Below are 27,719 nucleotides of genomic sequence, written 5' to 3' on the forward strand. Positions count from 1 at the left end.
AGAGGAGCTTAGAGGTGCAGACCCTCCTTCCTTGCCTGCCGCTGCCGCCGCCTCCTCCCACGCCGTGATGGATGCGCCTTACCCGGCCGGCTGGGAGGGCAGGCACTCACAAGGCAGGCGTGTGTGCCATCCGCCCGACTATTCAGCAGATGCGCTGAGCCGTGCCTCTGCCAGGGATTTTTATCTTCTTTTAATGCATGGACCTTCAGGTAGGTGTAGGAACGGCCAGCTGCGCCTTGAGTGCTCTCGCTGCAATCCAGCCATCACCAGGCTGGGGGGACTCCTGCCTGCAGCCAGCTGCCTGCCTGCGGGGTACCCCCCCACCTCACCCACCCGGGAGGCCCCTGCAGCAGCGGGCAGCAGGGCTGGGTGCTGTTTTGTGGCATGAGAGGCATGTCAGAGCAGCCCAGGAGCTCCTTTCCCCCTCCCCCAGCGCATCTCTGCAGTGTGCTGGCCCCGCCATGCATTACAGAAGGAAGAAAGAGCATCTCCCTGAATGCGCACTGAGCTAAAGAAGAGGTTTTCCCCCTTCTTCAGCCCACAGGGGTGATCGGCAGGTTTGGGTTGAGCTTCCAGAGGGGCAGTGCCTACAAAGGTGTTACTGTGCTGGGCTCGGTGTCCCCAGACTGCCCTGCAGAGCTGTTGCTCCAGCCCCGCTCGCTCCAGCCGCAGCACAAGGGCTGTGCTGGGAGCACCCCTGCCTGCAGAACCACCCCCAAATCCCCTGGCACCAGCCAGGCTGCAGAGGAGTATCTGAGGGCAAAGGTTTGGTGGGGAGGAGATGGTGAATGAAGTCAGGGCGACTTCTGGGATGCGGTTAAGTAATGGCAAGCAGAGGGTGATGCTGTCTGGGGCAGGATGCTCAGAAGCGCTCATGGTTGGTGGGGCTGCTCCTGCAGCATCTGTGCTGACACGCTTGCCTGTAGCCATGGAGCGGAGTCCCAGCCTGGCTGGACCCTCCATTTGGTGAGTGAAGCCAGCTGGTGCGGATGCTGTGGAGCTGGGGTCTCCTGCTGTGTGACCGGTAAATTCAGCTTTGCTTCCCATGGTGGTGCGGGGCAGCATTCTCCTCAGTGCTCAGCCTATTTCTCTGACACCCAGTTTTTGCTGTTCTGCTGCAGGTGGAGGCAGAGGAGCACCAGGACGTGGTGGTCTATGACCAGAGCACGCGGGATGTGACCGGCTTGGCTGCTGACAGCTTCCTCTCCATCCTCCTGGGCAAGCTGGATAGCTGTTTCCACAGTGTCTCCATCCTCACAGGTAGGAGCCCTGGGTTACCACTTCACCTGGCACTCTTACCCCTTAGTCTGAAGTTACGGAGCCATGGCCACACATGTCCATCTGCATTTCCTGGCCACCGGTGGCCGTGGTGGCAGAGGGCAGCCTCACACGCATGCCGAGGAGGCTCAAGCCATGCTGGCATTGCTGGGTCCTCCCTGTGCATTCATTCCTTGTGCTGTCCAGCTCTCCACCGCTGCATCCAGCACCAGGGTGAATGAGAGAGGAGGTTGTGGAGGGATCATGGTGGCATGGATCCAGCCATCCGAAAGCTGCCCTTCGTTCTCACATCCCCGCGCTGCTTCATCCCCGGTGAACGTGCCAAGGGCCAGACCCGGTTCGGGAGCTCTCACTGCTGTTAAAGGGAGGGCAGGAGAGGAGATACGTGGATGTGCTGGGAAGGGGAAGAGGGGCAGAGGGTCATCACTGGGTGAGTCAGGGTCTGCTGGAGATGATGCTCCCCAGGCACTAGCACAGAGGCAGGAGGAGGCACGCGCTGGCCCTAATTACAGCCCTCTTACAGAGCAAAATGGGAGGCAGGCGAGACTGATGAATGAAACTCTCCAGCCCAGCAGAAAGGAGGAGAAAGAGTCACGAGCTGCTGAAGGGAGAGTTAAAGCTGCCTTTAATTCCCCGTGGCCAGGACAGCCGGGTGTCTGCCTGGCTGGCTGCCCACCTCCAAGCTTTCTGCCCACGGAGGCGTGGGCAGGCGCTGCCCCCCCGCCCCCCCCCCCCCCCCCCCCCCCCCCCAGCCCCTTGGTCCTGCTGAACTCATCCAGGCTCCTCGACAGCACCAGAAGCACGGAGATGGGGATCCTCGGCTCCCCAGGCCTGTCCCTCATCCTGTGGGCAACAGGGTGCAGCTTTGGGGCTGAGGCAGAGGGTACCGACCTCTGTGTCCCCAGAGTGTCACAGCGATGGAGGGCAGCTGCCCCTGCAAATCCAGCAGCATGACAGACCCTGGGAAGGTGTGGTTGTGATGGGGCAGGGTGGCACAGCAAGTGGCATTCAGGGAGCTGCTTTGAGTTAGAGCTGCTTCGTGTTGGGGGAGAACAGAGCAGAGAAATAGCGGGAATAAACCCCCCGGTTCAAGGGTTTCGAAGGCAAGCAGAGACTAAACGAAATCACAATAAAGCTAATTAACGTGGCCTGAGTTGCAGCAGCTCTGCTGAGGCCCAGTGCTGGAGGATGCTGCTATGGGCTTCCACAGCAGCCCCTGGCCCACCCCGGCAGCTGTGCCTGTGGCTCCAAGGTCGGCGTGGTGTAAACAGGCTTGGCACATGGTGCAGGAGGAGGAGTAGGTGGCTTTGGTCACGTCTGGGCAGGAACCTGCATAGTCACCAGGATGGATCAGGAAAACAGCCTTCGCAGTGTGACCCTGGCATCCCCAACCCAACGCCGCTCCCCCAGGGCTGAGTGAGGGGCAGTGCTATATGCTGGCTGCAGACCCCCACCCCTGAGTCCTCCTGAAGCAGGGATGGGGCTGAATGAGGTGGTCCTGAAAGCCCCGGAGCCGCGTCCTCCCTGGGAAAGTGAGGGGAGGCTTGGGGGGACCGCCGGTGCACCCCAGCCGCATGCATGGCGTGCCCCATGCTGGGTGACACCGGCAGCTTGCCACCCCCCTGGGCCATCAGCTGAGCCCCCCACGAGCAAACCTGCACCCCATGGGGGGCACATGCATCCTCCGTCTTCAGGGCAGACATTTCCATCCCCCTGGGCTGCGGGAGCCCAGACCCCTGTGCAGCAGCGTGGCGGTGGTAGGCACAGGCAAAGCTGATGTGGAAGATGGGCCACCAGCGGGTAGAAAAAACGGGAACCAAAATGTGGAACACTGGGTCATGGCGGCGGCGTTCTGCATGGAAATCGTGACTGGAAGCAGCTGCGGAGCATCGGGGGCGGCTGGGGCACGCGGGGCGGCAGGGCAGCACTCCCTCCTGCCTGCAGCTGGGCAGCAGCCCCCCTGGTTTGAGAGGCAGCTCCGCAGTGCTTGGGAGGTCTGGGGGCAGGATGTGTGCCTGGGCCTGATCCTGACCCCTCGCCCTGGTGGGATTTAACCCCTCGATCTGTCTGCTCCAGGCTCAGGCACCTTGTCCCACCCCCAGCCCATCCTGTGTCCCAGGAGAGGTGCCTGGGTCCTTCCCAGAGGTGGCTTGTGACCCCAGGGGGCAGTCGGGCTGGCAAGGGCTGCTGAAATCTCAAGGGTCCTGTCCTGCAATCTCAGCCTGTCCCTAAATGGATGCCAGCACCCCAGGGAACCCCGTCCTGTGGGTCCCCAATCCGGTGTGGGCACCCTAGGGCAGCCCTCTCGATGCTCCCCAGCTCTCCTGAGCCCCTGCAGGTGTGACACGCACCCTTGCCTCGGTGTCACCACCTCGTGCAAACGCCACGCTTGGGTGCTTGGCCGTTCTTGGTCACCTCCAGCCCATCGTCCCTCAGACCCTTGAAGCAGCTGATGGGCAAGGACGGGGGAGCTGGGAGTGGCAGGAGTGGCAGCAGGGACCCGTCAAGGGGTTAACAGTCCAGAAGTAGCAATTCCAGCGGGCTGGGAAGGAGGAATCTGAGTCAATTATTCCCAGTCTTGGAAATATTCAGCTTCTCTTCTTTTTTCCTTTTTTTTTTTTTTTTTTTTAATTGTGTAAGTATAAATAGTGCTGCTTGCTGCCCTCCATCCGTGGGAGCAGAAAGACTGTTGATTTATATGGTTTTCCTGACATCACATGAAGTGGTGGAAAACTGAATGGAGCCAACATTTTTCCTGCATTACGTAATGCCCCCTCCCTCCCTCCCAGCCCAGCTCTGCTATTCCTGCAGGAGCCTGACTGTTCTTTAACCTTTGTTTACTTCAGCACAAACGCTCGCTTTTTTGCTTTATTTTTTGCTTTTTTTTTTGCTTTTTTTTCTTTGCTTTTCTTTTTTCCCCCCCACTTTGCTCCCCCTCCCCCCCCCCCCCCCCCCACCTTCTTTTATCCCTGTGCAAACTCCCACTTGGTTTTTATTAACAGCCATTATCTGTTTATGAAGCAGCAGCAGCGGTCTGGCTCCATCACTCCCTGATGGCTCCCGCGGGTGTGCCAGCTCTTGTATTGGAGCCTGGCCAGGGCCGTAGCACGGTGCTGAGCTGCTGGGTGCTGAGCTTCACCAGCTCCTCTCTGTTTGTCCAGCTATGGCACAGGAGTGGGGAGATGTCCCTTTGCTCCCATTCAGTGGCTAGAAGCGACAGCTGAGGGCTTGGGATGCTCGGCCAGATGATGCTCAGGCACCCATCCTGCCCCTGCTCCTGGTCCTTGAGCCAGGTGGTCCTGTGCCCAAAGCTGGCTGCCGGCTGGAGGTGGACCCGGGCTGGCGGGGTGGTCAGCAGGGTGGTTCCCCCCACCCGACTGCCAAAGGTGGGACCCCCTCGCACAGCGGAGGCTCTTCTCGTTGTGGTCTCGTGCGCTTACCCGGGGAGCTTTATCAGTGCGATATCACGCTCCGACCTGAAACAGGCCCCTCGCCTTCTGAGCTGGAGTCATGAGCTTTTCATCTGGCTCGGGAGTGAGTGTGAGATCATCTTCAGCCCCCCCACACCCCCCACTCCCCCCCCCGCCTTTTGTACCAATTCTTCAAGGAATGTTTAAATTTTCCAGTCCTGTTCTTTCTAAATTTGGAGCGTCTGTTTACTCCCAGGATTCGGAAAGAATGTAACAATATCATCAGCGAGAAATCCCTCCCAGCCTTCCACTCGCCATCCTCCTCCTCGGTGAGCAGGCTGGCCTTGGCAGCGCTGGCCATCACCTAGGTCCTCTCCAGCCCGGCAGCGCCGCAGCCACCAGCACGGCCAGCGAGAGCTGTGATTGCGTGGTGGCGGTGATCTGGAGGGGGCTGAGATTTGGGGGATTTCAGGGGAATCTACCAAAGGCAGGTGACTTCAGAGTGGCCAAAATGTAGTGAGAAAAGAAAGGGGGTTTCCATTGCGGGAGCTGACTTGGGCTGCCCGGCCGTGAGTGGGTTCAGCACTGGCTGGAATTATTTGGGAAACAAGGACTCAGGAACAGATAATTTTAATAAAAAAAGAAAAAGTTTTTTTTTTTTTTGTTTTGTTTTATTGTTGGTTGTTGGAGGGGGTGGGTTTTTTTGCATAGGGCAGTCCTAAAAGGAGGTTAAACTTCAGGGCAGCTGAATGTGACTTTGCTCATCCTTGGCTGAAAATACCATGATGCTTTTACATGTCATGTTGGTGAGATGCCACATGCCAGCATCACACCTCCGTTGCTGCCTGCACCGCTTGAAAAAATGTTGAGCTGGGGCTGTTTTAGAGGAAAAGAGAAGATGAATGAAAGAAGGCGAGCTAGGCAGGTGCAAAAGCAGCACATAGGCAGGGCAGAGCAGAGGGAACTTGCTTTTAGCCAGTTGCAGGGGCTGGAGTCGGCATGTGTATCCAAAAGGCAGCAGAAATACAAAACAATCTGCAAAGCTTGTCATGGCTGGTGCTGAAGCTAAAAGCTTAGCAGGATCCAGAACCAGGACTGAGGTGTCTTTACAAACCCAATGTAAGGAAAAAATAATTTAAAACTTAAGAAAGAAAATACCCCGAACACCCAGGCTTTGGTCATCAGTCAGAAGCTGGCAGGAGTGGGCCAGCAGGACTCCACTGCAGCTGGTTATTTGATGGTCACCTTCCTCACCGCCCGCTCTGGGACAGCGTTGCGATTTCATCTGACGGCTTTGGTGTGTGAGCGTGTCTCCCGGGCATACAGCACGTGTGGGATGCACTAACTGGTGGACTTTGTCCGCCGACTCCAGCAGAGCCTCTGCTCGATACATGGGCCTGAAGATGCACGTGTAGGTCAGGTTAGGGCTAGTTCAGGCACCCTCAGACTGCAAGAGCACTTGGGGACTTATTAGCGTGAATCCATCAGATGTACCCACAAGTTTTTCTCCTAAAGTCTAATGACTGTCTCTGAGTGTCCCACAAGCACCTCTGCCCACCCGTGGACATCTCCATCCCATAGCGTACCATGAGGAACCAAAAGGAGATCCCTGGCTGGCAGGGAGTGCGGGTATGAGTAAAGAGGGTGCAGGGGTGGGGTGAGGTGGGGAGGAGTGCTCGCGTGGCTCTCTCATGCTTCTCCCACATATGGGAGTTTGGAAGAACCAGCTTTGCAAATAATGTGGATGGGGATCCTGGTTGTGCTCAGGAGCAGAAGAAGGGTAAGAAGTGCTGTGGAGGGGGTTATGCTCAGCTTTTCTGAGGCCGTAGGTGGTGGGCGCAGCGGGATGACCTGTGGCGATGCTTTGCTCTACCTGTCCAGAGCGCTGGAGGTAGGGCACTATTGCCCCGCCTAGGAGGAGAGGTGCTTTTTGTAGAGAACCAAATGGTAACACCATGGTTTCTGATTTTGACAGCCCTGGAGGTTTAGGTAACTCACCGAACCTCCTTCCCTCTTGCACAGGACACCCCTGGGTCCCATGGCACCGGAGGAGTTTCCTTCCTGCAGCAAAGCCGCCCAGGACCGCTTTGGCCAGGGCAGGACCGTGTTTTCTCACCCTTCCAGCCCGCATCCAGCGGGTGCTGGCATCCAACCCTAGCCACCCAGCCCAGCGTGGTTCTAGGGAGCACTCCCAGTCTCCACAGCCGAGGTGTGGTGTTGGGGTGAGGTGCCCCCTTCCCACCCTCCACCACGACTGGGAGATGCCTGGGAGCGTTTTGGCCCTGGCTGGACCAGCGGCTGCATCCCTGGGAGGGGTTAAGCCAGGTCACGTATGTGCGAGCTGATTGTATTCCAGACCTATGCTCTAAACCTCCCTGTTTAGCAACGCTGTCGTCAGACAACTTGTTTTCCCGATTCTATAATTACCCCGAGGAGCTTCCCCTCCCCCTCTGGCTGCGTTTTTAGCTGTCAGACCCAGAAAAGGCGAGCAAAAGGGCCAAAGGCAGAGAGGGATGGAGGAGAAGGGACTTAGGGAAGAGCAGCCCTCTGGTTGCCAAGACTTACAAAACCATCATGTCATTTCATTTCTCATTTCTGGAAAGCCGACGGAAGGCAGCTTCCCCAGTCAGAGAGATCCCGATGGGCAGGAGCCGCTGCCCAGTTATGGTTTCCTTCCTTTTGAGAAACCTGCCTGCCCCTTTCCCTGGGCCTGCACCGCACGCGTGCAGGAGGTCAGCGCTGGCATATAAGGTCCCGGCACTGAGTGGAGAGAGAGGAACTGCTGGCCACTGCGTCGCTGTGCTCTTGCCAGGCTATAGGTACTGTCATGATGGGCACGTAGGTGCTGAACAGGGGCTCGTTCTGCTGCTGCTTCTGCAGGCGGGTTTCGTGAGTCTGTCAGACCCCTTGCAGCAATGCTTTTTTGCCAGCGGGTGCTGTGGCAATGAAAGCAAGGCCAGGCTGGGCATCTCTCCCCAGGTGATGCATCTCTGTCTGCTAAATAGGGGCTGGAGGGCAGCATGGGTGACAGCCCGGCCGGGAGGAGCACCTGTGGGCAGGGGCCAAGGGGCAGCAGCTGATGACACGGCATGTATTGCTGCACTATGGGTGTTGCCTTTTTTCTCTCTACTTGACAGCTTTCCCCTACGCCGGTGCCAGCTCCCAAACCTTACCCTGGTCCTGGCAAAGGAGCAGAGAAGGTGGGGGAGGGAGTGGGGGGGGAGGATTCTGCCTGGGAAGTGGTGGCTGCAGATGGCATCTCCGTGGGCTGGACCTCATGCGGGTTGAGGAAGGGGTTGCTGACTACCTGTGCTCGCTTGTCTTTTACTGAGGGGCAGAGGGATGTGAGATACCGGTGAGCCTCCTGCATCAAGGGCTGCTTGGTGGTGTCATGCCCAGCTCCCCAGCTGGGGCTGCCAGCAGCCCTAAACTGAAAACTCAGTCCAAACACATCCTGAAGGAGCCTGTCAGTACCAAAATAACTTGTGCTGCAGGGTCTTGCAGACCTAAGGGAGTCAGGCAACCACAATGCAGCGAGGGAAGGCAAATGCATGCTTCTGTACTGCTGGGTCGGGGGCAGGTTGATGATTGCACCCCCTAATTCACCACGTGCTTCCTGCAGCCTCCCCCTTGGCTGGCACAGAGCAGCCAGCTGCTGCCCCTGCACAACCCACCGATGGTTTCCACGCCAGCAGAGCCCCCACCACAGCCAACGGAGCAGGTTGCAGCTGAATCGCCTGGGTAGAGCATGGGTAGAGCACTGCTGGTGCAGCAGCGGTAGGAGATGGAGGCATCTCCACGCTGGGAGCCATTGGCACTGGCCACCAACTTCACGCGCCCTCCCTCACAGGGACAGAGGTGGCAAATGTAGGGAACCACAGCCCCCCCTGCAGAGCTGCTGTGAGAGCCACTTCCCAAGCACAGCTCTTGGGGGAAGGCTGCTCCTCTCTCTTCCAGCCTAGTTGGAGCACGCTTTGAATTTTATCCAACCTCTGACCCACATCTGATAATAATCAAACCATATTTGTTACAACAACAAGGCTCATTAGGAGGCTGGCTCCGCTCGGGGTGGGGGGGTGGGGTGGGGGGGAGAGCACTTAGTTAATGCCAATGACCTCATCTCATGTGATGTCATTCAAAGGAAAAACACTGAAGTCACTCACATATGGCTCAGCCTGGGGTTTTTCAGCCTGTAAAGCTTCAGATTTTCAAAGGCACAATACATCCCCCCCACCCCCCACCCCTTCCCCGCCTCGCTCCTCTGCTTGCTATAATCCTGAATGATTTTCTGGAGGCTTGGGCTTAGACCAATAAACGTGGTGGAGACGTATTAAGGAGTCCCCACGGGTAGGAAAGGGGGACACAAGTAATTCTCTCCCCCAGGACAAATGCAAAGGAGAAAGGCCCCCACCTGCTTCAGAAGCCACTGCTGATGGATAGACCCCAGCAGGACTGGGAAAGCCCATTCCTACATGTCTTGTCTTGCTGGACTTCTGCACTGAGAAGGCTTTGGTGGAGGGTGCATCTCCTCCAGAGCACAGCCCTGTGGCACTGGGACTGGGCACATACCTCCATCTGATGTGGCCACACACAGGCGTGAGCAGCCCAGTGCCAGCCCCATTCCCTGCCAGCTGTTGGGGGCTGTCTGCCTCCAGCTGTTTGAAATGACTCCAGCATGAGCATCCCTCCTGGGTGATGCTCTCCTTGGAGGCATCAAGAGGAAAGATGAGCTGATGGGTAGGGACCCTGGTCCCGAGCTCTGCCCTGCAGCAGAGAGCCCTGGAGAAGTTATTTAATCTTTTGTGCCTCAGTTTCCTCCTTGGGGAACCTGAGATTGTGGCATTGCTCTTCCCGGGGCTGGGGATCAGAGTTAAACGTACCCCAGGGGATGCACATCGGTACGGCCAGGAGTGGTGGTGGGCATGGGGCACAGCTGGGGGATGCCGGTCACCGGCCGGGGGGCAGCAGGGATGGAGAGCGGGACTGCATCCCCCCTCCTTCTTGGGGGTTTGATCACCCACCACCCTGACTGGTGCTAAAAGAGGTGTGGGTTAGCTGCCTCCCTCTAAGTCCCCGTCCCCACGTTAGCTCCGCGGGGCCAAATCCAGCCATCCCTCTCGACCGGGGGCTGCGGGGGCGGGGGGGGGGGGGGGGCTCGGGGCGGGCGAGAAAACCGTGGTTGCGCCTTTAAGCGGGGAGCGAGGGCTGCGTCAGGCCGGGCGCTGCGTGTCTGTGCGCTGAGTAAGGAATGCGGCCGCATGCCTGACCCGTTAGCTATGGGAGCGCGGCGGGCCCGGCAGCGCTGCGCGCCCGGCGGAGCTCACTGCGCGGCGGCGGGCGAGGCGCAGGGCGGCCGGGGCAAGGGGGCTGCGCCGGGACCCCCCGCCCCGCTCGGTTTCCAGCTTTTTGACTTTTTGGTGCTTTTTATTTTTTCAGCCTGAGGGCTGGGGCCGGGGGCTGGCGGTGCTGTGCCGCAGAGGGGCTTTGGGGGGGGGGGCTTGTTAGCGCGGTCGTGCCGGCCAGCTGGTGTTCTGCTGAGGCGAGCGGCGCCGCCGAGCGCAGCCCGGCTGCCTGGATGCCCCTGGATGTGGTGGTCGCTCCCGCCGAGGACCAGTTTTGGCCAGACATGCGCGAGGGGCAGATGAAGCTGAAAATAAGGGTGCGGAGGATGAAGGAGAGCAGGGACATGAGAGGTTTGTCAGCCGGCCGGCTCCTTTCCTTCCGAGGGGGGCGGCGGGGGAAGGGGGAGCTGTGCCCGGGGGTCGGGGATGGCTCCTGCCGAGCGCCCGGCGGGGACCGCAGCGCGGTGGCTGCGCGTACAAAGGGCGCAGGCAGCGGGCGAGCGTGCGGGGGGCGCGGGGCGAGCGTGCGGGGGGCGAGCGCTCGCCGGTTCCCAGCCGCGGGCAGCGTGCGGAAGCGCTTGCGGAGGCGGCTAGCCCGGTCCCGCAGGCAGCAGCAGGGAAGGGGCAGCTCCTCCAGGCAGGTGAGGGGCTGCCTGGCTGAGGGTGGGGGGAACCGCTCCGGGGTCCCCTGAACCCCTCTCCACCCAGGCAGGCTCGGCAAGGGCGCGGCCGGAGCAGAAGAGGAGGAGGAGGAGGAGGAGGAGGAAGGCTGCGGGAGCCGCGGCGGGCCCTGCCGGCACCATCGCGGCTCGGACCGGGGGCGGCCGCGGGGCCGGGGGTGAGGGGCGCACGATCGCCCGCAGCCCCCCGCCGCCACCCGCAGGAGCCATCTCGCTCCAGCAGCGCGGTGCCGCCTGCCCATCTTCGGGAGGGTCTTTCAGAACGGGGGATTGCGGTGTTTCCAGCTCCCGGTGCCGGGGTGAAGGGCACGCAGAGGAAGGGGGTATTAACTGGAGCAGCTTAAAAATACACCGAGCCTGGAATGACCTAGATTACCGAATGGTTGAATCAAGAAACTTCCCCTCCATCACCACTTAAAAATGGGAGCCTGCTAAAAGTGCTTGACAGGTTTTTGTGGCATGAAGCACATAACCCAGTGATGGTGTCATTAGTAATAAGTCGCTCCTGGAAATGACACATTTTTCTTTACTTAGAACCAGTAAGGCTGGTCCAAAGCAGGCACAGTCACCAGAGGAAAATCAAGCCCAGCAGCTCGGGGAGTGTGTGTCCGTGGTTGTGTGGGTGGAGGGCTTCCTTTCTGCCGCTTTTCCTTTTTTTTTAAGGATGTTTTCTGCTCACTTGGGAGAATGGGAGAGGGGTCTGGGAGAGGTCCTGTGAGGCCGGGGAGCTGGCACAGCTTGGGTGGCAGCGAGGCAATGTAGCAGCAGATGGGCACAGGCTCTTCGGGGTGACCATAGGGGAAATGGGGAGTTCACATGAATCCATAATAGGGCTGATTCATCAGTTTTCTCATCCCTGCTGCTGGGGGGGGGGGCGGGGAAAGGAGCCAGCAGTGGGGTGATGAAATTTAGTACCAAGTGAAGGGAGGGTGAAGGCACAGAGGCTGGGCAGGGGACTAGGAGAGCACCAGACATCTCTCTCCGATGCATCGAGACGGGTGGAAGTATAGAGCATCACCCAGGAGAGGGTGAGTTGGCCGGGCGGTGGAGCACGGCTGGCACCGGGCAGGTGGGCAGAGCAGGCAGCTGCCTGCACGGGGCACCGCCAGCCCGGCGGGGCTGGGCACACGCAGCGGGGGCTGCAGCACCGGAGGGGAACAGCCAGGATGGAGGCAAGGGGAAATCCCAGAAACATCCCAGGCAGTGGGAAGTGCTGACAAAGCTCCGGAGCTTCCCGGAGCGCAGTGAGTAAGGGTGGCAGTAAGCGGTGTTTCATCATGCTGCCCGGCTTTGCTGCCGGCCCCGACAGGCTCCCACCCAGCAGAGAGCCAGGGAGACAGCGTTTTGCAAAGAGGGATTTTCCCCGCGGTTCTGAGGGCCGACGTGCAGTGTGCTTGGCCCCTCTGCTTTCCTTCCTTCAATTCAACCTGCTGCAGAGATGCTCGGCTGAATGCTCAGGCTCACTGCCCTGCCAAGGCTGAGCCCGATGCAGGCAAGGGCTGGGGTTTTGCAGGTGTCGTCGTGGCTGCCTCCCGCCGCCCCCCCCCCCCCCCCCCCCGGCTCCTGTCGTCTCTTGGCATGCCTTAGTTCAGCAAGGTGGTTTAACACTTGGGGACGGATGTGTCGGGGCACTGGGAGCAGCGTATCCCCAGGGGACTGAGGTGATGAGGAGAGGGCATCCAGGCATCCCGGCCACCGAGCCGGCACAGCAGCGGGGGAGCCGTGCCGGTGCAGTGGCTGCTCCAGCAGCAGCCGAGGCGCGTGCTTGCTTGCATGCCCCGCTGCCCCTCGCCACGTGCCGCCCTGGCAGCGGCTGTCAGCCACCACAGGCATTTTAATGAGAGCTGGGCAGAGCACAACCTCTCTCAGCCCCCTTGGCTGCCAGGAGCTTTAGGGGGGCAGAGGGTCTCCAGCATGAGCCCAGGCGTGAAACCCACCAGCAGGACCATGGGCTGCTGCAAAAGCTCCAACACCCGCATGGGGAACAGGTCTCAGAGCAGCTCGGGCTGCTGCTCTTTAACACTCATTATGGGAGCAATGAGGGTGGGCTATAAACCGCCTCTTTAATACCCTCGGCAGGTCTCCTGCCAGCTGCTGGTGTGAGGACGTGGGGTGCAGCAGCTGCTGTCCCAGGGAGGGTTCGCAGCTCTGCCTGTGGCCCTCCTCCTCAGGGCTGATGGCACAGTGGGGTGACATGTCACCTCTTTTTCACTGTTGCCTGCTGCGGGGCTTTGGGTTGGATGTGCTCCTCTACACACGTGGGAGGCTGGCAAACGGGGCATGTCCCTGCTGCTGTGTGCCTCTGGGAGGGCATTTACGGGACTCGTGGGGCTGGGAGTGTTCAGGAGGCATGGGGCTTTCCTGAAGAGTGGTTTTGGGGTGAGGCAGGTGCCCTGGGGATCTTCTTGCTTCTTGCAAGTGTGCAGCTTCTTGCAGTTGGCGGGGCACAGCACCTGAGGCCAGAGCTGTGGGGTTGTTCCAAGGGAGCCTGAAGGAGGTGAGTCCACGGGGATGGAGACGAATGGGCAGCCTGCAGCCGTCGGAGCAAGACATGAGAGGGTGTTGAAGCCCGGTTGTTCCTCTGTCTCCACTTTATGCCTCCAGCCTAGGAAGACGGCCTTGGTGCAGGGAGGATCGCAGGGATCAGCAGGGAGCTGGGCTAGCCTTGCTTAAGGTGCCCCGCGTCTCCCTTTTGTCGCCAGCACCATCTCCCCTAAGATCCTGTGCACTCAGGGAATTGTAAATCCCCAAAGCTGGGGCTTACCATCAGGAGGAAAATGATGCCATACCACATCCCTGTCCCTAGCCAGGACTTTGTCCCCTTCTGTGTCACCTTCCCTGCACCACTACTGCTGCCCTGCCTTGGCAGAGAGGGGACCAGGGCAGCTTGCAGGGTGATGGGTGATGCCTGAGAAGTTGCCAGTGTCCCACGTGCAGCAGGGTCCCAGCTTAGCAGTCCAGCACCATTCTCCTTCCACCTTCTGATCTCCTTCCATGCCCATCAGCCCCGCGCCAGCACTGGGGCTTTTTGTTTCGGTTGTAGCCATCTCAGGGTCTCACACAGCTGCTGCTGCGAAGAGAGAGTGTCGGAGGGGCTCCTCACCCTGCAGTTTGCTGCTCAGGGGGGAAAGGTGCAGGGCTCCCCAGCAGCTGCAGCAATGCTGCTCTTACAGGAGCTTTTTCGAAGATGCTACTGGCCTCTCCCTCTGGGCTGATGGATGGGGCTCGGGAAGGATTTCCCGGCTGGCCACCTTCCCTCTGTGGTGTCTGTTCTCCCAGCAAATCCAGTTTCTCTGGGACGTTGTCATAGATGTTCAGCTGGAAAATATGCAGAGGGGAGGGCCTGGCAAAGATGGGGATGGGGAAGAGTTGTGGGTTTTTTTTCCCCCCTCCTCTGTTAGCCACCAGGGCCATGCAGAGCAGGGCTTGGGGGCTGACCCAGAGGGGTCTCTGCAGGGCACAGCAGGAGGCAGAAGGGGAGTCAGCACCCCGTGAGTGAGGCCTGGGATGGGAGAAGAAATGAGGCTTCAGTTGTTGCACTTTTCTGGCACTAAGTTGCTGCAACACCCCGTGCCTCGGTTTCCCTCTTTCCTCTGGGGTGCTGGCAGCACTCCTCTCCCTCCCAAAAGCTGTGATCCTTTTCAGCCCTGCCTTAAGCTGGACACTGATAAGGGGGTTTGTGTCTCTGGGGGCATTGCTGAATGAACCCCCCAAAGGTGGGGGGTGATTTTCACCTCCCAGCCCTCCCGGAGCCCTGCATGTTGCTGGTTCTTGGCTCCTTCTTCCTCCGTCTTCAGCAGGAGCAGTGAAGGTGTCCCCACTTCTGGCCTGGTTCCCTGTGCCCAAACAGCCCCCCTCCCCTCCTGGGCCCACCTCTGCCTGTGGGAGACAGGAAGGCACTGGGTTTTCCAAGGAATGGTTTTGAGAGCCCTCAGGAATGCTGGAGATGTGAGCAGAGCATTGGGCTGTGCCTGCAGGGACCAGCTCCTCCCCAGCAAGCCCTCGCCAGGCTCAAGGGGAGCATCACAAGGAAACCAGAGATCCCCAAGCACCCGCTCCACGTTCAGGTACAGATCCTTCCTCAGCTTAATTCCCCATGTGCCAAGAGACACGGTGCTCCCAGCACCGGCGCTGAGAATAAAAGAGGATAGAAAGACCCATTGCTGCCCTGGCTCCTCACCCTGTGGGGCTCTGCTGCTCTCTCCCAGCAAAAGCTGAGAGCCGTGGCCCGGGGAATGGAAGAGGGGGAAAGCCGAGGTATCGGTTGGAGCCCAGCCAGGGACATTCACTGCCTTTGGGATTGTTTTGAAGAGCTGCTTTGCTTTCTAAAAATGAAAGGCATGCTAGAGCAGCCGGTGCGGGGTGGGGTGAGCGTTGCTTCGAGGTTGGGATGGCATCGGGTACTCGGCCCCATCTCTAGGGTTTCCCCCGAGCCCGGGCTGCCCTCAGCAGCTGCAGGCATGGGGGAAACGAGGACAGGCAGGATGGGAGCATGCCCGGGCTCCCAGTCACAGGGTTGAGGCTGTGCTTGGGACAAGAGTGGGGAGCTATAGGCATCATCTCAGGTGCCGGCATCCTGCAGTTGCTGGCAGCGTGCCGGGGCAGGCACCGCAGCCGAGGGTGCTGCTGCCCCTCTCCGCAAACACCCCCGCCGGCTTTGCAGCCTCCCCTGCCCGGACTTCCCCAGGCCGGGCTGGCAGAGGAGCTGCTGCCTGGCGAGCGGGGGCGGGCAAGGGGGAGAGAGCGGCATGCCCCGACCTGCTTGAGCTGTGAGATCACCCCACGCTCCCGGCCTTCAAAGAGCGATGGAAGCTGCACGCGGAGCCGCCGCCGGGTGTGAGTGAGCGCAGGAGGCTGGGGGCCTGGGGACCGGAGCAGGCATCGATCCCTGGGGCTGCGCTTGCCTGCACTCTGCTCCCCAAAAATGTGCTGGGTGCCTTTGGAAAAATCCCCGTGTTGTCTTGCATGAGTACAGGGGTCAAATCTGCGCCGCACTCAGTGCCATGTACGGCAGCTTCTGCCTCCTGCTCCAGCATCCCCCAGGCACCGGTGGCATGTGCTGAAGCTTGGGGTGAAGCGGGGAGGTCGTGTGTGTCCGTGCAGGGCTCTGGCCGGTGATTTACACTCCTTGGCAATGGGGACACAGCGCAGGGATGAGCAGTAACTGGAGCCGTGCTACACCTGTGCTGGGCCTCCTGGGCCTCCTGCTTTCACTCTGACTTAATGTCCCAGTTGAGAGGTGATGTCATTTCAGAGGGAGCCAGAGAAAAGGAAGTGCTGGAGAAGATAAGGTGCTTTAACTCTACCCCTGGTGGCTTGGCCAGGTTTTGAAGCTGGGAGCTGTGTTAGCTGCCAGCCAGGAAAAGGCGAGAGGGGAGGAAAGAGGTTGGTTGGAGGATACCTTCCTCTTGGGCCAGTGGAAGCTGACCCCAGGAGCTGCTGAGGTGGAGGGTGATGGAGGACCTTGGATGTTCCCGGGTGGTGCAAGCATGATTTTGTGTGCTGTTCTGGCTTCTCCATCAGCTTCGCCTCCCAGATATGGGAGGTGGGTTGTCTGCGGCACCGGTCATACCCCGCCAGAGCTTGGGTGCCACACCAGCAGCCGGGAGGGTGCTCCATAAGTCCAGCAGGAATGCTGGCAAGGTGCTGGAGAAGGTAAACTGAGGATGTGCCAAGGTTGCCCCACTTTTGAAGAGGAGAGAGACTGAATGGAAAGATCATTACCGAAGGCTTATTAAAAGATCTTATTTAGCTGTGGAGATGGGTCAGGGATTCCCATGATGCTGACTGAGTCCAGAGACTTGGATTTTCAGAAGGATCTCATGGAGGCATCCTGGTCCCTCTGACAGTCAAAGGTGGTCAAGCCCCAGAATCTTCTCTGCCCTTTGGGTGATGTCAAGCTGCATCTGCTCATTCACATGACTGGGAAAACTTGCAGGAGGACGTGTTGGGCTGATCTGACCCAAGGTCCTCTCCATTGCGCCAAGCTGCTACCCAGCTGTCCTCAGCTGGAGGGGAGTGAGGTTGGGCCACCGCTAGCCAGAGCCAGCTCTACCCTGGACAACAGAATCAGTGAGCGAGAGCACATCAGGATCACTGGTGGCCTCATGCAACCATGCAGGACGTGCGACAGCACTGGGGGTTTTCCAGCCCCCCGAGCTGCCCACCGTGCAGGCAGGGCAATGCTTGCTGCCCTGCTCAAGTCAGTAGTCAGTGCTCTCTCTGCTTGAGCTAGAGACTGGACTCCTTCACGTTTAGGCTGTGCCAGACACCATGGCAATAGCTTTGGCTGTCAGATGCCACCTACTGTGGCCCCAGCTGGGGGTTTTCTCTCATTATTGGGCTTCGAGATGCTCAGGCTGGGTATGACTGCCCAGCAGCTCGATGCAGTAAATTGGGCACTGCTTGCTGTCACATTCGGTAAGGTCAGAGCGTGAAAAACTGCAATGGCCTGCAGGTACCGCTGTGCTGGTCCAGCCCGATGTGGTGGAAATCATGGGCTCAGCAGTGCTGGGCAGAGGGGGCATCACTCAGAAACCGCAATGTCTAAGCATAGCTGTTGCGGCAAGGTTTGGGCTGACCTCCCCAGCCCAGGGAGCTTTTGCACCTTGCTTGTCGTCACCCTGCCCTGGCGGGTGTTGCTATCGAAAAGCAGGCCTGGTTGTCCCCAGAGCAGTAGGCAGCCAAGGAAAGGACTTTCTCTTCCCGTCGTTTGTCTGAATGAAGTTGCAAAGAGCACGAGGGGGTGCGGGATGCCTCACGCGTGTTAACATCCAGCTGCAGCAATAAAAATCAGAGCTGGGTCTGCATGCCTTTCTCTGTGTGTGTGGCACGGTCATCACAACACATCTTTACTGGTTAGCAATGGCTGGTGGCTTTTTGCTCCTCAGGGCTCCGTTCTCAGTGTTGCAGGGCTATCACCACTTTGCCCCCAGCCCAGGCCTTGGGGCGCCAGGTACTGATGGCCTCGGCCTCGCTGCTGTGAGCTCAATGACCCCATTTTCTCTGCAGGAGGCTTTGCCACCTTCTCGTCCTGCTTCCCAGGCCTCTGCGAGGGGAAGCCAGCTGCCATCCTGCCGATGAGCATCTCCCAGCCATGCTTGCCTGTGGCCAACGTCGGTCCCACGCGCATCCTGCCGCATCTCTACCTGGGCTCCCAAAAAGACGTCCTAAACAAGGTACGGCCCTGCCGAGGGGACACGTCTGCCCTGTCCCATCCGGGACCCCACCCATGCAGAAGAGTGAGGGCAGTAAGGACTGCCGCCCGGTGGGAGGACCACGCGCGGTTGGTCTGACCCTACCAGGAGGCTGAGGGCAGGGGGGTGCGTAGGCAGAGCCTGGCGGAACCAGGGAGGGTGGTCGCAGGGTGACTCCTTTATATTGATGAGCTTTGGGGTGGTCTTCCCGAGTGCCTGTAGCAAAGTCAGGGGCAGGAGGAGCATGGCTGGGAAAACACCTGGGCTTGGAGCGGGCGTTACCGCAGCTGGAGGGAGATGTGGGACAGGAGCCAGCTTTGCACCCCCCCACCTCGCTAGCAAGGCTGCCAGATAACACGGATCTCAGCGAGCTTCCCATCCCCTTGGGAGCCAGAGGGAGCGGGAGCAAGCCGGCGTGTTCAGCCGTGGCAGCGTGGGGTGGGCAGCGCTGGCCAGGGGCAGGGGCTTGCCCAGGAGGCCCCCAAATGAGCCAAGTTTTGCTGTGGGGAGAGGCAAAAAGAGGGACAGTGCCCTTTTAAAGGTGCTGGGAGGGCTGTGCTGTGATGTCACGCCAGGGAAGGAATTTTGCTGAAAGAAAAAATAACGGGGAGAAGACAGAAAGAGAAATTGCAGCTGAACTGCCGCTGGGCGCCTGCCTACTGCGGGCAGGAGGGAGCCAGCCGGGCGTCCTCGCGAGGGGGGAAAGGGACCACGATGCCGGAGGGGGGGGTTGGAGACAGAAAGGAGGGAGAGAGAAATTATATACGGGGAGTAGAAGGAAATGAAAGAGAAAAATGCCAAGAATGTGAGCCCGGGAGCTGGGCTGGCTCCACGGAGCGAGGCCGGGCTCTGCAGAGCCTGCTGGGGCGGGCAGGAGCTGGCCGCTGGAGAGCCAGGGCCGAAACCCCGGTGCGGGCTCCCGAGGAGCCAGTGTCAGGCAGGGGTTTGATGGTTTCCTTCCCTCCCCACCTCCTCAGAGGGTTTTGTTCATCTTTGGGAGCTGTGTTTTCTGCCATCCCTATGATGTGGCCAGAAGATGCCTTATTCACAGGCAGCAGAGCAGGGTCAAGGGCTGGAGCTGTGCATGGGTGATGCTTCCCTTCTTCAGCCCCTTCCGAAGGAGGGATCCCACATGGCAGCTCCATGCACTCTGACCTGTGGAAGGACTCTTTTATCTCCTTTTTTTCTCCTCCTGTTTAATTCTGGGTCTTCCCTGGAATGCAGTAGACCAGGCACTGAGACCCAGCAGCCGGCACAGATGTTCCTCCATTTTTCATAAGCAACCTTCCCCCAGCCGCACAGGTGACAGTCAACCTGATGGGACGGGGAAAGAGGCAGGGGTCAGATGAGCCATGCATTTGGTGTCAGCATCGCATGTAGCAGGTGAAGCTGGCCACAGCCCTGGGAGGGAAGAATGGAGGTCAGTGTGGATGCAGCAGTACACGCCCAGTACATCCCTGAGGGACGGGTCAAAGCTCACCCCCTCATTGCAGTTTTTTGTCTGACCCTACTTACCCAAGGTCTCCCTCGTGCCATTGCGTTTTATTGAGTCAGAAATATGGGCAGTGATCATGGCCATTGGGTGGCCAAAGCAGAAAAGTCACAGAAAACCAGCCCAGGTTCACTCCAGTGTCAGGAGGAGGGAAGAGGGGGATCCCCTCGCCACCTGCCTGTGTCCCAGCACAAGAGCTGATGTCACGGTGAAGAACCGTGAACAACTAACAAGTCTGTGAGAACTCCCGATGTGTCTGTGGGGTCTGGGAGCGAAGACGTGGGTTGGCACTGGTTAACATAGGGTGCATCCCATGACCCATTGCACTTTGTTGATGCGATGCCTCCTCTCTCCCTCAGCTGATACTTCCAAAGCTTTCAGCCAGAGTTTTTGCTGATTTGCTTTCTTGTATTTTCCTGTGACTCTCATACTGGGGTTCCTGGGTCGCTGGGACCCCCTTCCGGGTGTCTCCAGTCTTACTTGGACCAAGGTAAAGATCTGATGAGGTTCAAATCTGTGTCATCTAAATGGACACAACCTTCTCAGATAGTCTTTGCTGTACTGCCATCAATGAGGCCAAGGCAGCAGTGGGAGACCCACAGAGAAAATACTGGGCAGGGAAAAGGCAGGGAGTGCACGACGAGGCTGATCTTCAGCACTCGGTGCTGGCTGAACGCAGTTGATCATTCGATCACTTTTTTCCCACCAGGACTTGATGACGCAGAATGGGATAAGCTATGTCCTCAACGCCAGCAACTCCTGTCCCAAGCCAGACTTCATCTGTGATAGTCACTTCATGCGCATTCCTGTCAATGACAACTACTGTGAGAAGCTGCTTCCCTGGCTGGACAAGTCCATCGAATTCATTGGTGAGCTTTTGTTGCGGACCCCCCAGTTCTCAGCCTTCAAAACCTGAACTCTTCTGCCCTCGATGATCTTGCTCCCAGGAGCCCTGGTCCTTTCGCACAAAGGGGTTGAGGGTTGGGGAGGGAGGCTGCAGGCATTTTGCTCGCCACCGCTGACCGCATCGATGCTCTCCTCTGTTTCCTCTGCCGTGCTCCAGACAAGGCCAAGGTGTCCAGCTGCCAGGTGATCGTGCACTGCTTGGCTGGGATCTCCCGGTCGGCCACCATCGCCATCGCCTACATCATGAAGACCATGGGTATGTCATCAGATGATGCTTACAGGTGAGTTTTCCCCAGAGGGCAGGGAGGGGTTATGCTGGGATGCTTCATGCCACGGAAGGAAAGCAGGCTGAGCCCAGAAGGAGAGGGTGGGAGCTCCTGGCAGCTCTGTCTTGTCTTGGCTGAGTCCTGGCAGAACCAAACCGTACCTCCCTTGATAAAGTGCATGAAATGAGGAATGGTTGGAAGCAGTAAAATGGAAGGGGGAGGCAGTCCCAGCTCTACCCCTGAGGCATCGCAAGGCCCTGTGGTTCCCCAAGACCACTTTCTTTTGGAGGGTCTGGTCAGGAGGTCCTGGATGACGCCTCTTCTCCCCAAAGAGGCTGAGAGAGTAGGGGTGCGCTGCTGAAGGGCTGAGCACCAACCGGGGCTGTCTGTGCCTCTCGGCAGGTTCGTTAAGGACCGTCGCCCGTCCATCTCGCCCAACTTCAACTTCCTGGGCCAGCTCCTGGAGTACGAGAGGAGCCTGAAGCTCCTCAAGGCCCTGAAGTCCAAGGGCGACCGGGGCGAGGGGGATGCCCAGCAGGACCCCGCAGAGGCAGCTGAGGGCAGCCGGCATCCCCCACCACCTACCTCAGAGAAGGCCGAGGAGGTGCCAAGAGGCGCTGGCTCGGCGTCCCCCAACGGTGACCCTGAGCGGCAGGGTGGGACCCCGAAGGTCCTGTCGCCCACCACCCTGCAGCAGGGGCTCAACGGCTTGCACCTCTCCTCCGAGCGCATCCAGGACACCAACCGCCTGAAACGCTCCTTCTCCCTGGACATCAAGTCTGCCTACTCCCCCAACCTGCGGCAGGAACCCCCTGGACCCCCCGGCCCTGGGGACACCCCAAAACTCTGCAAGCTGGACAGCCCCTCAGGCCCCGGCGGCCTCGGCTCCTTCTCCCCAGGGGCGGACAGCCCTGACCGGCCGAGCGGCCCCGACCTCCTGCTGGAGGCCAAGGTGAGGCAGCGGCGGAAGCACCGGCACCCGGCGGGCTCGCCGGCCCACGGGCTCAGCCTCAACATCGGCGGGTCCTGCGCCTCACGCAAGAGCCCCGGTGCTGAGGACGGGCTGCCGCCGCGACTCGGCCAGCCAGCCGCCACTCCCGGTACCGCCACCGCCGCCACCACCACCACCACCGCCGCGTGGAGTGGGGTGCACCTGGAGTCCCCCGGCACGCCCTGCGGCGAGGCCGGCTGGTACTTCGGCGTGGACTCCGGCGGCACCAGCGGCAGCGGCGGGGGCCTGTTTGCCGGCGCCGGGCCGTACCCACCGCCGTTCGGCTGCGGCGGGGTGGCGGGCGGCTGCGAGATCAGACTGAGGGACAAGGCGCGAGCCGAGCCGCGGGATGGGCGGCACAGCTGGCACGAGGAGGCTGGCGCCGAGAAGCAGTTCAAGCGGAGGAGCTGCCAGATGGAGTTCGAGGAGACCATGTCCGAGGGCAGGGCCCGGGAAGAGCTGGGGAAAATCAGCAAACAGTCCAGCTTTTCGGGCAGCATGGAGATCATCGAGGTGTCCTGACACCCACCCGGGGCACCTGGCGAGCGGGGACAGGGACGGGGCGGGGGGATATTTAAGCTGAGGGAAGAGGGGAGGGGAGGGGGGCATCGGGGTTGTGGGGGGAGTATTTATATCCGCGTGTGCATTTTCGGGAGCGCACGCGTTGAAACTAAAGCGAAGGCGGATCGAGTCTTTCCAGAGTCGGGAAACATAACGGCGGATGCTTAGTGTCCCTCTTGCACCCACCCCGGTCCTCCCCCCACATCCGCAGGGGGTCCCAGCCCTCGGAGACCCATGCTTGAAACTTGGGCTTAAAATTTGAGTGGGAAGGGGCAGGGGTCGTGATTTGGGCTGCAGGGATGGGGCGCAGCGCCTGTGGGGGGGACCACGGCTGCCCCTTCCCGGCACCCTGGTGCACTAAGCATGCTCCCCGTGTTTCTCTGGCTAAGTATCCTAAAAATGCTGCACTGGAGCAGCCCTATACATATATAAATATATATTATATATAATATAAAGAAAAAAAAAAACGAAAACACACACACAAAGGAAAAGGTAAATGGTTTTACTGCGATTTTTATTGAGACGTAAATAATATTTCAATTTTTTTGTTTTGTTTTTAATTTATTGAAGCTGTTCATTCTGGCAATGATTTGCAGACAATGTGGGGCGGTACTTTCAGCTCTATTTTTACTGTGTATGGTATTTAAATCTGAAATACGAGTTTCTAAGCAATATCTGAGGCCTGTGGCTCCTTCTATAGCTCCTGTCGACAACAAAGATTTTCCTCCCCTTCTCTCCGGGCACACCGACAAGGGGACAGGAGACTCTTCTGGGCACTTTTTCTAGAAACGAACAAGCGAACAAGCAAACCGTAAACCTTCTTACAACACAAACTGAGCCAGAAAACTCTTCTGGAAGCTGCTGCCTCTTCTTCACCCCTTGATCTATGTTTGCTTCCCCTCATCCCCATCCCAGCCATCACCCCCATCCCAGCCATCGTCCCATCCCAGCCATTGTCCCCATCCTGGCTGTCACCCCACCACAGCCGTGCCCCCCTCTCCTCCCTGGGCTGCCCATCCTCGCTGGAGAGGGCGAGGAGGGAGTCACCCAAAGCGGAGGGAAGGGTGCCGGCTGCCACCTTCAGCTGCGCGGGGAGGGGGCAGGCAGCGGAGGAGGGGAGGTGGCGATAGTTGGGGTTTCTTGTTGGGGGGTGCCTTGCCTGCCTGCCCCAGCCCCTTGGCTCCACCTCGCCTCAGCTGCCGTGCTTGGGAGCTATGGGCACCGTTTTCCCTTTGGGGCAGTGGGTTTTCAGGTTTCCCCCATCCTTCGCTTTGCATTCGAGAAACTCACGGGGACTGTGCTTGCGGGTGCTGGGATTCCTCTGGCCCTGTTCCCCTCCGGGCCGGCTCCCCTCCTTCCAGCAGGTGACAAGCCAGCTGGACTCAAAGCTCTGCAAGCACGTGGAGGGGCACAACAGACTTATTTTCAGAGGCTGCTTCCCCCCATCCCAATGGGGAGCCAAGCTCTTGCCCCCAGCCCCAATGTCAGGCTTGCTGAGGAGCTGCTTTCTGGAGCTGTAGGCATGGAACTGCCTCCACGGCAAAGCACATCTCTCCCTGCGGCTGTCTTTGCTTTCTCCCTCATCTGGCACTAGTTTGCAAAGCTAATACCTCAGGGGTCTCTGTTTGTGCATGTCTGTGTCCCGTGTCATCCTTGGAGTGTTGCTTTTTTCTTTTTCTGGGTCCACATGGTTTCTTTCCCTTTCCCCTGTTCCTCCTCTTGTCGTTCGTTTCTATCTTTAAATCAAACTACATGTGACAAAACCAAATGATCTCAGGTTTAAAACTGAACACAAAGCAGAGGCGTGAGGAGCTGCAATTGTGCGAGGAGGGGCTGCTCGCTTCAGCTGGCTGCTTCCCCAACCACTTCTGTGTCCGCAGGCGAGGCAGGTCTCTCCGGAGGCTCCCTGCTCTCTTCAGGCTGGCTTTAGTTTTTCTGCATTTCCATGGGGCCATTTGGTGAGATGCTGGGGACACCCATGTGCTCCTGCCTGGTTCCCTGAGACAGGGAGAGATGGGGGTGGCTGGAGAGCCAGGGGCCACCTGTCTCTCTCCCCACATCGCTTTTGATGAGGGTGAGAGGGTCGGAGACCTTATCATCCCTCCAAAGCCCGCCGCCACCCATCATTGCCTCCAGCAACTGCCTCAGACCAGCTCAGTGTTGCCAACCTGAACGTTTCTCCCTCCTGGCATTGGAAGAACACGGCGCTGTTTTCTGCGCTCCCTGTTTGGGTTCCAGTAAGCATTTGGGTCCCCTCCGTGAGCCAGGCAGCTGCTCAGGAGCTGCGCTTGCAGCACGGTCTCCTCAGTGGGCACTGATGTCAAATCCAAGGACAGAGGGAAAAAGGCTTCATCTGCCCTTCAGTAAGCCCTTGGAGCCCAGGGTTAGCGTCGCCTGCCTCCTGCCCGAGCGGCGCTGCTGGTCCCCCTTCCCCTCTTGCTGCCCTCAGTGGTGGCATCTCCCAGGCATGGCAGGGTCATCGCCTGCTGACCCTTGCGCCATATCACTCTGTTCCTGCCCATCCCGTAGTCCTCCAGGGCTGGCACCAGCATGGATCCGCTGAGCACAGGTAGGGCCAGTTGCTGGCAGGAGCTGGTTAGGTGTAGCTTTGGGTGGTGGAGAGGGGGCTAGGTGACTTCCCGAGGGGTTTAGTAAAGAGAGGAGAACACGTCGGCACAGCCAGATGGGGAGATGAGACGAGGCACTAGTAAGCTCTCCTGTCACTCATCCCGTTAGCTGACATGGTGCATTACAAGCGCAAAAAAGCAGCTGGGTAAGTCGGGAAGGAGAGGGCATGTGTTGTGAATGAGGCTGAAGGTCTGCAAAGAGGCAGATCTGTGGTTTGCTCTTTGTCGTCTTCACTCTGCCATCGCCTGGATGCTCCTTGGCCATGTTTGAGGCTTTAGGCACTATGGACACCTCTTTCCTCTGAAACCAGAGCAAAGAGAAGCTGATTTTAAGATCAGTAGATCACAACTGCCAAGAGACATTCATGGCCCACCACCGCAGCCTTATTTTGGTGTACTTTGCATTCATCCTTCCCCCTTAAGCTGGGCACGTGCACTCAAACCCTCTGATGTGCAATATTCTAAGGCTATACCCAGGAAATACACCTTGATGGAGCAGCCCTGCCCGAGTGTCTCCTGCTGGTGCTGACCCAAAGCCGCCAGGATCACTGAGTGGCTGGCAATTAAATGACTTTTTTTTAGTCAGACTCTGTCTAATAGACCACTTTGTCCATGAATCAGAGCTGTGAGTTATCACGAGGATGGCTGTGCAGGCTGGTAGCCCTCCCCATCATCTGTCAGCCAAGTCTTTTTACTGGCTCTCACAGCCAGACAACCCAACACAAAGCCTCTCTGGAACCAAAAATCATCTTTCCATGCCAGTCTGGTGAGGGTGCATGTGTTTGTAGGGATGCACAGTGGCAGAAGTGTGAGCAGAGGAGAGGAAAGGTTGCTCCTTTCAAGGGGGCGCCCAACAAAGCTGTTGGGTGCCTGACGGTCTCGGCAGGAGCAATGGCTGAGCTTTCCACCACACAAAGGACAGAGCAAACCACAGCTTTCCTTCAGGCTAGAAGGGACGTTGCACCCTTCCCTCCAGCCCCTGCCTGTCCTCCGGGCTGAGTCCCCTGGCCACCTCCTTCCCAGCCGCCCCCCGGGGCCCTGAGCGAAGCCGGCGGGGGGCAGCGGGCAGGTCGGCAACACTGACCAGAGGCTTGGGTTGGAGCAGGCTCGTCCCAGCCTCAGCAGCAGCACCCCCGGCCCCTGCTGCCTCCCTGGCCCTTCTCTTTGTCTGCCTGTTTCTTTGGATGTCCATCCCGCAACATTTGCCCCTTAGGAGATGATGTCCCCCAGGACCCCCTCCTGCCGTCCCCTTCCCCCTCCCATCCTTAATACTAATGATAATAAGCTATCAGTGTTGTCATTGCAATCTATGAATGATAGATTTGAGTATTTATGATTATTATTATGATTATTATGGTTATGATTCTGTACTTTTTTGCTTCTTACTCTTTGTATGTTGCTCTTTGTTTCTCTGTTGTGAATAAATGCAAGGCCCCATCACACCTTCTCTCTGCTCCCGCAGCCCGGCTGGGGCTGCGCTTGGCACGGCTCCTGCCTGTCCCAAGCCCCAGGAGGCAAACCCCTCAGAGGAGCTGGAGGGTGCTGCTTCACAAGGGTATAAAGACCCCCAAACCCGGGGCAGATCTGCCCTCTTAACTCTTCCCTTCCCTTCCTGCGGCTCCTCTCCCCCATACAGGCGCTCGCTCATGTTTGTGAGAGGCAGGAACCCACTGGCACCAAGAACGGAGGATTAGCCGGCAAAAGCTCAAAGCTTTTGTAACAGCTTTAAGGAGCGTTGGCCAGGCATCCAGCCCACGGAGTCTGCTCCCTCCAGGCTGTGGTGCTCTCACCTTCTGCTGGCTGCGCCTACAGGCTGCATCTTCACCCACAGGGGCTCGCTCTGCCGCGGCAGCTGGTTTGCAAAGCTCTCCCCGCCCGGCCGAGCCGGAGCCCTGGCACCCCATGGTGGCCCATGCCCTGCGCTTCCGTGGCTTCAGCGTGCTCGTCGAGCCGGCGCGCTGCCCCTGCCCGGGGACAGCATGGCCCGGGGAAGGCACGTGGCCAGCGTTAGAGCAACCTCGGTGTCAGAGCAGCAAGGAGAGAGGTGAGCGGCCTCCGGTACTGGAGGGATTCAGGAAGGCGCTGGGAATGGCTCTCAACATGGGGCTGGATACGGCCTTTATCCAACACCTATAAATTGGGGTGTCGTAAGCGGACAGAGTCCGTTGCTGCTTTTTCACACCTGTCACCTGGGCTCCTTGTACAACCTGAAGGTTTCCAGATGACTGTAAGGTGGAGGAGGAGACGTTAGGGGAAGGGAAGAGGAACCTCACCTGCGCTGCAGTACGACACTCTGCACTGCACCAGCCCCATGAAGAGTCATTTTAATTTGCGGGGTTTAACACCACCCTTCTGCAAGTGGCCTGGGCATGGTCTCTTGTCTCTGTCATGACTTTGCTTTGCCATGGGTTGGGGTCCTTCTCATCATGCTGTGCTGAACTCATTTCTGAGGTTGCTCTGAGACCACACCAGAGAGCGGAGAGCTCAGGTCTCACCCCTCTCTCAGGGGACCCTGGCAGACCCCCGTCAGGTTCCTGGTCCAGCATCACCCTTCCTACCTCACCTGCCTTTGGGGCAGCCATGGACGAGGAGGGACCAGGCAGGTCCCAACCATGCTGGAGCTGAGCCTCCGCAGCTCCTGCTCCCGTCCCTGCAGGATCAGGCCCTTCCTCAGCAAGCACAACACGGGGAGGGGGTCTGCACCTACCCTGGTGTATCTGGGGACTCCCAAGCAGGGAAGAGAGGCTGTGGCCACCAGCCCCACTGCGTTCCCTTCCTTGCTGCCCATTTGGCCAGTGCTGCTGTCAGACCCGGGTAGACACCCTGCCCCTGCCTCGTCTTTATTTATTTATTACTGGAGGCTGTAAACAGCAGTGCTTTTCTACCCTCTACTTTCTTTTCCTTTCTTTTGTATTTTGGAACAACGTGTTGTAATAAATACCCAAATAGGTGTTTTAACAGCTGGTGTCA

At 58.9% G+C, this 27,719-nt stretch overlaps 1 protein-coding gene across 1 annotated transcript; it reads left to right on the forward strand.

The window, feature by feature from the left end:
- Positions 1-928: 928 nt before the first annotated feature.
- On the forward strand, positions 929-27,709 carry DUSP8 (dual specificity phosphatase 8). Its single transcript, XM_055814169.1, has 6 exons — positions 929-966; positions 1,097-1,260; positions 17,722-17,888; positions 20,108-20,267; positions 20,462-20,585; positions 20,973-27,709. Exons 1-6 carry the CDS (start codon positions 929-931, stop codon positions 22,081-22,083), a joined length of 1,764 nt encoding a protein of 587 aa, XP_055670144.1. The 3' UTR covers positions 22,084-27,709.
- The last annotated feature ends 10 nt before the right edge of the window (positions 27,710-27,719 follow it).

The sequence above is a fragment of the Falco peregrinus genome, chromosome 9 (genome assembly GCF_023634155.1).
Source record: "Falco peregrinus isolate bFalPer1 chromosome 9, bFalPer1.pri, whole genome shotgun sequence".
Classification (NCBI taxonomy): Eukaryota; Metazoa; Chordata; class Aves; order Falconiformes; family Falconidae; genus Falco; species Falco peregrinus.